The 12,705-nt window shown below is 41.7% G+C and overlaps 1 protein-coding gene across 4 annotated transcripts in view; it reads left to right on the top strand.

The window, feature by feature from the left end:
* The window catches only part of PLCE1 (phospholipase C epsilon 1), a 329,780-nt gene that overhangs the window by 261,872 nt on the left and 55,203 nt on the right, over positions 1–12,705 (top strand). For all 4 annotated transcript variants that reach the window (XM_065552073.1, XM_024107295.3, XM_065552074.1 and 1 more), the window contains 5 exons: positions 1,480–1,642; positions 10,243–10,365; positions 10,464–10,600; positions 11,451–11,689; positions 12,611–12,672. In XM_065552073.1, the coding sequence (XP_065408145.1) occupies positions 1,480–1,642; positions 10,243–10,365; positions 10,464–10,600; positions 11,451–11,689; positions 12,611–12,672 (724 nt within the window). The remainder of the gene's footprint in view (positions 1–1,479; positions 1,643–10,242; positions 10,366–10,463; positions 10,601–11,450; positions 11,690–12,610; positions 12,673–12,705) is intronic.

The raw sequence follows: 12,705 nt of genomic DNA, 5'->3' as shown, positions 1-12,705 counted from the left end.
GGCAATCCTGGGCTATCTTCTGCACCTCAAGCTCCAAGGGTTGTCCCTTATCATCAATCAAAGTCCACTTGGCAGCTATTTTGGCCTTCTACCCTCCACTCCAGGGCAGGTCAGTCTTTGCTCATGGCATGATGGTCCGGTTTTTGAAAGGTCTGAAGCATCCTTACCTGCACATCCTCCCTGGGACCTGAATCTTGTGCTGTCACAGCTCATGGTTCCCCCTTCAAGCCTCTGGTTTCCTGCTCTACTTCTCTCCTTGAAGTTTCATTCCTGGTTGCGATAACGTCTTCCCGCAGGGTCTCTGAGATCAGGGTGCTTACTTTGGAACTGCTGCATATGGTGTTCGACAAGGACAAGGTCCAGCTGCGGCTGCATCCAGCATTCCTGCCCAAGGCAGTTTCACAGTTTCATACCGGCCAGTACATATACTTACCTGTCTTCTTTCCGAAGCCTCATAAATCAGAAGAGGAGCGTAAATTGCACGCCCTGGACGTCAGGAGGGTGCTTGCCTTCTACATTGTCAGGACTAAGCCGGTCGCAAGTCAATGCAGTTGTTTGTTGTGGTGGCAGATAGATGAAAGGTCGCCCAGTGTCTGCTCAGAGGATTTCATACTGGATCACAGCCTGCATCCATTACTGCTGTGAAGTGGCGAAAGTGCCTTCACTGGCGACTGTGACTGCCCACTCAACTAGGGTGCAGGCTTCATTGGCGGCCTTCCTAGCCCAGGTGCCTATTCAAGATATCTGTAGGGCCGCTACCTGATCGTCTATCCACATGTTTACAATTCATTATGCGTTTACCCAGCAAGCCCGAGACGATGCTGGCTTCGGTAGAGCAGTGTTGCAAGATGCACAACCGTGAACTCTGAGCCCACCTCCATGGATACTGCTTGTGAGTCATCTAGAATGGAATCGACATGAGCAAGCACTTGAAGAAGAAAAAATGGTTACCTACCTTTCATAACTGTTGTTCTTCAAAATGTGCTATTCATGTCCATTCCATTACCCACCCTCCTACCCCGCTGTTGGAGTAGCCAGCAAAAAGGAATTGAGAGGGTGAAGGGCAGACGGTGCCTAACATACCGACGCATGACTGCGGCACTTGAAAGGGCGCCAGAGACGAATCTACAGATACCACTAAGGCAAAAATCTCTGACGACCGCACCCCTGGGTGCGCACACACCTAGAATGGAATCGACATGAGCAACACATCTCGAAGAACAACAGTTACAAAAAGTAGGTAACAGTTTTTTTTCTGTGATTATTATTTAAAATTCATTGAAAAAGCAAATACTATAATTATTAATTGTATAGTGCTAACAAGACCTAATATTCATAAAATACTGTTCATTATATGTTTTTGAATGGTACAAAACAAATTTAGAAACTCTTTGGGGTTTTACTCAGTTTTATTCAGTGATAGTATGAGTGTTGTGTAGAAATGATGCTAGTGATGCAAAATTTTGTTTTCTTTCATAGATCAGAATATTGTGATTAACGCCTCTGCCTTTAACACTCTGCCATCTAGAAGAGCTCATTCTCTGACTGCATCTGGATCTCCTAGCTTAGCACCTGGGGCATCTGCACCAATCAGACCAGTCTCCTCTCCTGTAATGTCATCTTCAAGCAAGAGTCAGGCTAGGTAGGGACAAAATCAGTACTTTTAAAAAATCTAATTATTAACATTATAAGTTATGACTGAAGTGCTGTCCTAGATATACATAAGTATGGAGCTTACCTTTTCCAGTTCTTGGATAGTCCAGAGATCATCTGCACAGATTTTGGTCACAGATGCTCCATGTGTGTAACTGTCATTAACTGAAGTATTTCAGCTGTGTAAACTGAGTTGCATAGGTGCTTTGCACAAGTTAGTTCAACCTCAAGGAGCATAAACCTGCACTAGAATTTCTGGTGAAAGTTGCCCTGTTTTGCCAGGAAATAATAGGGATATTTTTGGGAACCTTCCCTTTCCCACACACTTCCCTCCTCTTTTTACCTGCAGTACTTTTCAGTTCTATATTCAGTGCAGAAGGTCATGTTTTTGACTGTGCAGTGCCATGGTGTGCTACCATGCGTTAATTCATTATTATTATTTATGATTTATTTTATTATACCATAGGTGTGCATGGCACTTTACAGACATACAAGATGACAAAGTCCCTGCCATGGGGACCTTCCAGTCTAAATGAGACAGATAACACAATGAATAGTGCGAGTAGGGACGATAAGGAAGGAGGGAAAGACAACAGTAAACAGCATGAAAAGATCATTGCTGATATCTGTAGTGCAAAACTGGCTGCTTTTGCCTTGAAAGTCACTTTCTAAGACTTTTTTGTTCTCTTTACATACCGTGTGTGTGCAGTTCTGCACTCCATCATGTAGGACCAATGGGTGTATACATCACAATAAGATTTATCTCTACTATATGGCTTTCATGTTATATTTTTCAAAAAGACTATAACAAATTGAGTTCACAGTACATTGAAAAAGCATCACAAATTGATGCCACAGCAGTTGCTTCCCAATTTTGAAAATCTACGTTATGTTTAATTTCATTTGCCAAAATAATTGATGTTTCCAATATGTAGAGCACCTAGAACTTTGTAATATTTCAGTGTGCCATTAATTTGCCACAGGCAAGAAAAATCTGTTGACTGTATTGTAGCATTCCACAATTCCATACTCATTTTGGGTTAAATCCTGAGGACCCATAACTCCCGCTGACTTTAGTGAGAGGTATGGGTACTCAAGTATGTGTTCATACTTCTCAAGATTTTGGATGACTGTGCTGTGCCTCTAAAGCTATGTCTACACAGCTGTGTAAGTCAATGATTAGCGAGACTCAAGTCAGCTGACCCATGTCAGGGAACCCTGGGCTTGAGCATCTACATTGCATTTTAACCCTAGGTTAAGAATTTCCTGACCCATGATCGAATCTAGGGTTCTGGCATCCACACTGCAGTGCACAGACCCAAGTCAAAGTAAACATATCCCAAAGTGCTTACTGCCCCTGCCCCTACCCCCCCGCTGATACTCTAGCGCTAAGAACATGATGCACTGTGGGAAAACTCTACTGCCCACCCTGTTTCCTAACTGGCAGTACTATTGATGGGACTCAGATGCCCATAATATGCGCACGAGTACATAAATTGCATAACTAGCTCCTTTGATGGTTGTCTCAGGATAATGACTGCAGTTTGAGAAGGGTTTACACTGAACTACCATCTAATCTGAGAGTTGGCTCTCCGCCTCTAGACCGAGTCACATTGGTGGGAAAATGCCCATGTGCACCTGTTCTCAGGATAATTAAGACATCAGTGTCCAGGGCTGTCAAACTATTAAAATGAAACTTTGTAATTTAAAATTTTTTAAATGAGATGTTCCATGATGATGTTTTTGTCTGGGGGGTTTTATTTATTTATTTATTTATTTTTGTCTGTTTGTTTTGAAGTTTGACATAAAAATGTAGGTTTCAGAGGAAAAATATACACACACCCCAGCTGCCGGCTGCAGAGCAGTGACGTGCATCCTCAGGGCTTGGGTGCAGTGTGCTCCACCACCCCATGCGGATCCCTTATCTTTGTTCAGGGTCAAATGCTGGCGTTCTGGTTTCAGTCCTTGCCCAGATACAAGTCTTATAGCCTTCAATAAAAATATTCATATGAATAAGGCAAGCAGGATTTGATCCTGTGTATTATCTCTGTGGGGTTGAGAACCATCTCCAATAGCTCACTCTCCTTGGCTAAAGAAAACCTTGCATTTCTCTGAGTAGTATTCTTACTTTACTTTTTGCTGTCCAGTATTCTTAGTACTTGGCCAGAGTGCTTGGGGGGAGGGTTGGTTGGGTTGGAGGGTTGATTCAAAAGTATTAAACAGAAAATTAGCATGGATATAAAAGCTAGGTTGTTTTTTTATTTCAAATAAAGTATCAAAGCCACAGTGACCCAAGTGGGTATGGAAAAGTCATGTAACTGAGTCACTCAGCCCGATTTCCTAGTCCTCCTCCTATCTGCTTCATGAGTGCCAAAATCCTGGCTCTGTGTGGACCATGGCAAGTATATTTTAAACCTTAAAATTAATCCATCTCAGAGCAGGATTAGCTGCCACTGAAACATCAGATGTTACTACCCAGCTGGCAAAATGCCATCAACATCCTTTTAATTCCTTTTTCTCATTTAAACTGGATTCCTTTTTTGCTTCAGTCAAAGATAGTATGTCTTGAGGATCCTTTATCCCTGCCCCTGCCACACTGAGGGAGGCAGGGATAAGGGATAAAGGATCACTAGGAGATTGCAGAAAACTTTTGGGGCTGGCTCCCACTCGCTGTCCTCACAGTGCACGCTTCCCATGTGCCCCTGCACACGCAGCCCCAGGGTGGGCAGGAGGGCCCCAGAAGCAAGGGTCAGAAACTAGAGCAGGCACCAAGTGACTGCCTTGCACGGAGGTGGAGCAGCAGACCCCTTACATCCCGATGGCTGGAAGTCGCCTGCTGCCTGTCAGCTTTGCTCCCTGCTTTGGGCAAGCTCCACACAGCAGCAAGGAGGAGCTGGAGCCACCGCTGCAGGAGGCTGCGGGGAAGTCTTGGGGCTGGCTCCCACTCACCACCCTGACAGCACATGCAGCCGAGGTGCCCCTGCACACACAGAACCGGGGGAGTGAGGCCAGAGAGCAGAGCAGGGACCAAACGGCTGCCCTGCAGGGACGGGAGAAAGCTGGGGTGTCTGGGGTCATCCCTCCTTTGGCCATGCTGAGCAGGAATCTCTGCTGCTTCCCCTCCCTGCAGGGCAGCTGCTTGGTCCCCACTCCGCTTTCTGGCCCTTGCACCTGGGCCCCCCTGGGGCTGCATGTGCAGGGTCGCCCTGTGTGCACTGTAGGCAGCAAGTGGGAGCCAGCCCCAAAACTTTGCCGCAGTGAAGAGGAGCTGGAGCTGCCACAATGTGAGGGCTGCGGGGAAGTTTTGGGGCTGGCTCCCACTTACCGCCCTGACAGCGCACACAACCCGGATGCCCCTGCACATGTAGCCCAAGGGAGGGTGGGGGATGCCCAGAAGCAAGGGCCAGAGAGCAGAGCAAAGACCAAGTGGTTGCCCTGCTGGGATGGGGAGTGGACTAAACACTGGAATAAATTGCCTAGGGAGGTTGTGGAATCTCCATCTCTGGAGATATTTAAGAGTAGGTTAGATAAATGTCTATCAGGGATGGTCTAGACAGTATTTGGTCCTGCCATGCGGGCAGGGGACTGGACTTGATGACCTCTCGAGGTCCCTTCCAGTCCTAGAATCTATGAATCTATGAAGATATCCAAATTTATTAGATGGAGGATACAGACCTCTAATTTTACATTTATTTCTGTTCAGTATTTAACATTAGCATCACAAATAACAGTACCTAATCAATTGGTTATTTTGATGTCTTCATTCAGGCTGAAAGTTCAAAATAGTTTAGTTTAAAATAGTTTTGTTTAAAACAAAAGGAAATAGTGTAAGGAGGACCTGCTATTAAGTATTATTGTTCTACAGTTTCTCCATCATAGGTACTTTCCAAGAAAGGATTATGAGAGAAATGGCTATTTAGGGCCCCAGTCCCTTGGAGTGCTGAGCAGCCTTAATTCCCATTGATGTTCCATTCTAGATTACATATTTCATTCTACGTTCTGGAGCCTGGAGACTTTTTCTATGTTATTCTTAGTTATTTTCATTGTCTCGCAAAAATGTTATGAGAGATATTAATCAACACAATACATGCCATGATGTACTTGGCATAGTAATGCCAAACAAAATGAAAATTACTAACCAAAGCAGGTGGGTAGGTTTTTTGGAGGCATATTAGGCCAAATTCTGCTTTCACTTGCACCTGTGCAACGCCCCTTGACTCAGCTTGGGTAAATTAAGGGGAATCTGAGCAAATATATTTTATACCCTCATAGCAAAAGTCTTTTAGGGCTTGATTCTGCAAGGTCCTGAGTGCCCTCAGTTCCTATGGACATCTGCAATTCTGTGATGGACTAGATAGTTTCAAAGCTATAAACTGGGAAATTTTGGAGTGTTGAGTCAGATACAAATAGCCATGCAATGGGCCAAATTAAGATTGTGTGTAGGTAGGCACAACATCATTGATTTCATTGGAGTTGCACCTGCTTGGACCATGGCTGACTGTTCTCTCTTGTCCCTAGGGCATATATTGTAAGCCAGAAACTTAGAACATAGAGAAATACAATAAAAATAATCCAGTATAAGTTATTAGTTCTTCTTCATCTTCCGCTTATCCCATCAGCTGGGCTCAGGTCATCATGCCAGCATCAGTCACCTTCATCTGTCTGAGATGGCACTACAGTTCACCTGCTTACCATGTTTGGTGCAATCCATCTACGCTCCCTCAGTTTTCCTCAGGGTCTGTTTCCTACCACCTTCTTCTGCCATGCTATTTTCACCAGGTCCCCTTCATTCATCCTCTGCATGTGTCCAAACCAGTGAAGTTGTGCTTCCTGGATTTTGTCAGCCACATCATGAACATTGACTTCCATCCTAATACTTTCATTTCAGAATCTCTCTATTCATGTCATTCATCTTATGGCCTGAAGACATCTCATCTCAAACACTTCTAGGCATTTTGAACCTGCCATTTCTTTGTAGCACATGCTTCTCACCAAGCAGCATTGTGGGGTACACCATTGTTCTGTTTAGTTGTGCTTTCAGTCTCAGTGGCATATGCTTATCATACACTGCCCCTGAGGTGTTATTCCACATTCTTCCAGAACTCCCCAGTCTCGACTGTATATCATGTTCAAGCTTGCCATCTTCCATGACTCAGCCACCAAAGTACTTGAACTGGTCAGTCTGGTTTAGTTTCACTCCATTAATCTCTGTGTTCAGTTTCCCTGTGGCACCCAGATGACCACAATCTTAGTCATGCTCATTTTCATCCTATGCCAGTTTAGTTGGTCAGACTACTGGCTTACTATTTCCTGTAGATCTTCTTTTGAGGATGCCCTTATTACTGTGTCGTCTACATATAGCAACTTCTCACCTTTTCCGATTGGGTTCTTCCTGCTGACATAGTCCAGCAATATGATAAACAACAGCAGATGTATGGATGACCCCTGGTGCAGTACGATTTGCACTTCAGAAGGACTTGTCATTCCAAAACATATTTACATCACTGCTTTAGATGATCTATATAGGGCATTCACCATAGTTATTAAATCCTCAGACACTCCATGTTTCTTCAGCCCTGGTGAGAACATCCTTTTATCCACTTTATTGTATGCTTTTTCTAGGTTTATAAAAGCCCAGAAGTTCTCTAGTACAAGTTAATATTATTATTTATACTACAACACAAACTACAACTACAAACTTGTAATCTCATCAAAAAGAAATATCTAGTTAGTTTGACAACCTATATTTTCAATAGCACATGTTAATTGGCATTAATTATATTATCCTCTTTTAATTTTTATTCATCAAGACCAATATCAACCATTCCATAATTTTGCCCAGGATTGATGTCAAGGTGACAGGCTGTTTACTTTTAAAATATTGGAACAACATTAATTTTCTGCCAATCCTCTGGAACTTCCCCAGTGTTCCAAGACTTATTGAAAATCATCAGTAACTGTTCAGAGAACTTCTTGGACAGCTCTTTAAAAACTCGTGGATTTAAGTTATGTGGACCAGCTGAGTTAAAAATATCTAACTTTAGTAGTTGCTGTTCAACGTCCTCTTGAGTTGAAATGGAAAGTATTTCATCATCATCATATGATATCAATACATCATGTAAATTTTTCACAAATACAGAACAGAAATATTTATTGAACACCTCTGCCTTTTTTAACACTTTTGACCACACATTTCTCCTTATGTCCTTTTGCTTCCTTAATACAAATTAGAAGTTAGGAGTTGAAGAAAACTGATAAAGTGCTAACAGCTTCTCCTTTTTTCCATTTGTTATATATTGGGGTGTTTTATTATTATTATTATTATTATTATTGTATAGCTGTTTTCAAATCCCCTCTGAGCCAGGTTGTTTTTAACCAATGTAGCCGCCTTTCTCAATTGTTAGACTCTGGGTTTTAGGCATCTAGTAACATGTTCTTAAACAGTTCTCAATTGTCTTTCACATTTTTCTGTTTAAATTCTTTCTCACAGCCTATTTGGTTCATAATTGTTTTCAGCTTGTGAAATTGGCCTTTTTAAATCACCAGGTATATATATTATTGGTTTTGTTTCTGTTTGGACTTAATAAAAAGTAATCAAGTCACAATCGCTTACACCTAAGCAACCACTTATTTTTAGTACTGTGAACATTCCTCAATTCACACTAAGGAGGTTCTACTCTGCTTTCCCTTCCCTTAATCCATGTGGGTGAAGGAGGAAAGCCTGTGATACCTTGTTCTGTTGCGGTACCAAGGCCCAGACATTTCACGAGCTTGATGCACCTTAAAGCAGGACATGATAAAGTTAGCTGGCTATTGTAAGATTTGGCGCCTGCAGCCAAGCGTCATAAAAACAGTCTCCAATTTGTTCCATCTTCATCACACCAGTGCAACCCAAGAACTGAATGTTTGTTTGAATGGTCAGAAGGTGAAGCATGAAGTAGAACCGGTCTATCTAGGTGTGACCTTAGACCACACACTGCGTTACCATGCCCACCTGAAGAAGACAGCAGCTAAAGTTAAGACGCGCAACAATCTTCTTAGCAAACTGGCAGGTTCATGGGGTGCTCGTGCTCCAACTTTGCAGACGTCAGCTCTTGCTACCTCATATTCGGTGGCGGAGTATTGAGCACCTGTTTGGAGTTGATCATCACACACTAAACTGGTGGATACACAGTTATATGCCACCATGCGTATCAGCTCCGGCACCCTGCGTCCGACTCCACTCCCAGGGCTTCCAGTTCTGAGCAATATTGCTCCTCCTCAAATCAGACGAGAGGTTGCCACTGGCAAGTTACTGGAAAAAGTACGCGCCAACTCAAGCCTGCCGCTGCACAATGACCTTTTTAAACCACCAGCTGCATGTTTGCCGTCAAGTCACTCATCTCACGCCAGGATGTTAGGGCGGAAACACTCTGGCGAAAGGAATGGATATCTGTTATAATCCCCAACCAGTCCCTCGTCGCCGACCCCACAATTTGCCCGCTTGGGTTTGACCTGCCCTGTCACCAGTGGTCCCTGTTGAACAGGTTCTGGACTGGGCAAGGTCTCTGCACAGCTAACCAGTATCGCTGGGGCTTTCGTGACAGTCCTTTGTGCAGCTGTGGCACAACACAGACGATGATGCACACTGTCGATGAATGCCTGCTGACTAGGTTCAGCGGTGGCCTAGAAGAACTCCATCATGCCACTGAATATGCCATTGCTTGGCTAGATGACTATGCATACGCTAAATAAATTTGAGGAGGAGGGTGCCCCAAATGGTAATTCTTCCTTACAAGAGACCAGGCCTGAATGGAAAAGTGGGGCCGCCATGGCTTAGTTTCTCTCTGTGCCACTGCTGATATTCCTGGCTGTTTCTTGGGAAGCCCAGGTTGCTTCTGGGGGCTGGCTCCATCCCTGTTCCCTCCATTCCATGTGACCGGGGAAATACGGGGGGAGTGGGGGAGGGGGGCTAAAGTCTTTGTCACCTGCTGGAATCGGCAGGCAGGGAGCCCCCCTACTGGGCATCTCTCTGCCTCACCGATGCGCCCAGCTGTTGGAGATGTCCAAATGTGATACTTTTATTTCCTGCATATAATCCAGAAAGAATAATTTATTTATTATGCTAGCATTATACCTTAGGAATTCTGTAAGTTTCCAGCATGCTTCCCATTTTAATTGTCTTGCTGGTAAAATACTAAAAGCAAACTTCTTGTGATCCTCCTAAACAGCAGGACCTATTTCTTTTAGGCTTCACGCTATAGCAATAGTAGGATTATTTTGTTAAGTGAAAAAAAATAAAACTCGGTTTGTGCCTATTTAAATTAGATTCTTCTATGCACAGAAAGTTTTCAATAGAATTTCTTTATTTGCTTTGGCAAAGTTTGCAGTGGTCTTTAGGGGAACGAGTGGCCAGTATGAAATACAGAATCAAAGTACAAACTCTGATTGCATCCACTAAGAAGTACTGTTTTGTTTCCTTCTTTCAAATATTGATAATAAATATATTAAAGAAAACTTAGAATAGACCTTTAGTGCAATGCTGCCTAATATTTCACAATCTGTGGAAGTTAAATATAAGAAAATAACAATAATCTCATTTTGTTTTAGTACTTGGAGCAGCAGTAGCTGGCATGGCCGAGTCAAAGGAGGATTGAAGGGGTTTCAGACCTTTATGGTTTCCGATAGTAATATGAGTTTTGTTGAGTTTGTAGAGCTCTTCAAGTCTTTCAGGTAAAATCTATTTGACTAATCACATTCATCACATCAAAGTTAGTAAAAATCTATTTTAAGAAAAAAAGCACAAAGTGAATATTCTTCCTGTATCCTAGTGTTCGAAGCCGCAAGGATCTTAAAGACCTCTTTGATGTCTATGCTGTACCCTGCAATCGATCAGGTTCTGATTCTACTCCACTTTATACTAATCTGAAAATTGATGAGAACACCAGTGGACTCCAACCTGATTTAGGTTTGTTAAATTTAATTTCAGCAAGAAAATAACACTTTAGAGAACTGAACTATTTTAATTATTGGCATTCTAAAAAAATCATGTTGAAGTGGGGGGCAGAATCAGGCTTACAATTGACAGTGAGTTAGAACCTTAACTAAAAGGTCACTACCACAGCTTCATAATAACAGTTCATCACATTCCATCCATACACAACTGGCTTAACTAATTTTAAGATGTTTAAGAAGTTTAACACATTCAGAAAGTTTTATTTCACATAAGATTTATCAAAAGTGCATTTTATATATATATATATATATATATACACACACACACACACCCCTCTACCCTGATATAACGCTGTCCTCGCGAGCCAAAAAATCTTACCGCATTATAGGTGAAACCACGTTATATTGAACTTGCTTTGATCCGTCGGAGCGCACAGCCCTGCCCCCCCGGAGCGCTGCTTTACCACATTATATCCAAATTCATGTTATATCGGGTAGAGATGTGTATATATATAGTGTGTGTGTGTGTGTGTGTGTGTGTGTGTGTGTAATACATGTCTCAGAATGAAAACTTCATGTATGGTCAAGTCAGTAATATAGAGCCAAATCCTGAAGAACTCACTCAACTCTCAATAAAGAGAGAGTTCCACTGATGTAAATAGGAATCTTGCCTGACTAAGTCTTGGCTAAGAATTTCAGGATTTGATCTATAGTTATTGAAAATTGATTTTTTTCAGTGAATACAATTTTAATTCCTTTGAATAATTCAGTGTGGTATGAATAATAGAATAGTACTCGCCTGATTTATCTCCAGGTGATAAAATGAAACTCCTCAAATATTTATGTTCATATTTATCTTTTAGATTTATTGACCAGGAATGTATCAGATCTGGGTTTGTTCATTAATAGTAGACAGCAACTATCAGAAAACCAGAGACAGATATCTGATGCCATTGCTGCTGCTAGCATTGTAACTAACGGTACTGGAGTAGAAAGCACATCACTGGGAATATTTGGAGTGGGCATCCAGCAACTCAATGACTTCTTAGTGAATTGCCAAGGTGAACACAGCACCTACGATGAAATCCTCAGTATTATCCAGGTCTGTAATATAAACATTTTGCAATGCATCTATTCATTCTATAGGGGTTTTTGTTTCCTTCATTTTTTTTTCCTGCACGTGTTCTTTCTCTGGCCAGTCTCCAGAACTATATCACCTATATGGAGATTGGATTTCCTCCTGTGGATCCACTGCCAATTCTGTTCCCTCAGTTTGCATGAAACTTCTCTAAACACAGTGTACCCAATAGTCCTATTCCATGAGATCAATGTTTCATTTCTATAATGTGTCGTACCTCCATTGAATATGGACAGAATGATCCGAGTTGAGTTTTGTATCCATTGTGTTATAAAAATTGAATGTCTAGCTACCATAATGTAAATTTTGAGTCCTTTTTATTTTTGTCTAATGTAATCCAAAATTAAGTCCGTACTCTACAGGGTTTAACAAAACTGTCAAAACATTTTGAACAGTTCAGATGTTAGGCAAGTATGTGCAATATACGGTACATTTACAGCAAGGTTAAAAAATCAGGATGTCTAATGAACTTCAGAATGACACTTCATTATTCTATATGGTTTTTATACAAGTTGATGTGTTGTTGAACACTGGTAAATAAATACAAATAGTTATTTCCTTTTAGATGATGGCACTGAGTATTATATATAAGAATAAGAACATGCATGATTTTAAATAATAATCTAGATCAACATTCTACATTTGTAAGCTCTGCAATATTATTAATTTTATATATTTAGTGACTTTGCTAATTCCTATAACTATTATCAATATAGTGAAGACACTTCTGAATGATATTCAGATTGCATATAGTTTTCAAATGCCAGCTCATTAGTTTGATGTACAAATTACACTGTAAAAAATGAATTAAAGCCTTTTACCTAAAGCATGTGATACATATTTCTTTTGATCAAAATGATGTTATTCTCTTACTGTTTCTTACAGAAATTTGAACCCAGCGTCCATATGTGCCAGCAGGGGCTACTGTCATTTGAAGGATTTGCAAGGTAATTAGCCACTATGACGTTAACATACACGTG

This window comes from Chrysemys picta, chromosome 7 (genome assembly GCF_011386835.1).
Source record: "Chrysemys picta bellii isolate R12L10 chromosome 7, ASM1138683v2, whole genome shotgun sequence".
In the NCBI taxonomy this organism is placed as follows: Eukaryota; Metazoa; Chordata; order Testudines; family Emydidae; genus Chrysemys; species Chrysemys picta.
The sequence above is the reverse complement of the archived record's forward strand: the minus strand, read 5'-3'. Positions and strand labels throughout refer to the sequence as shown.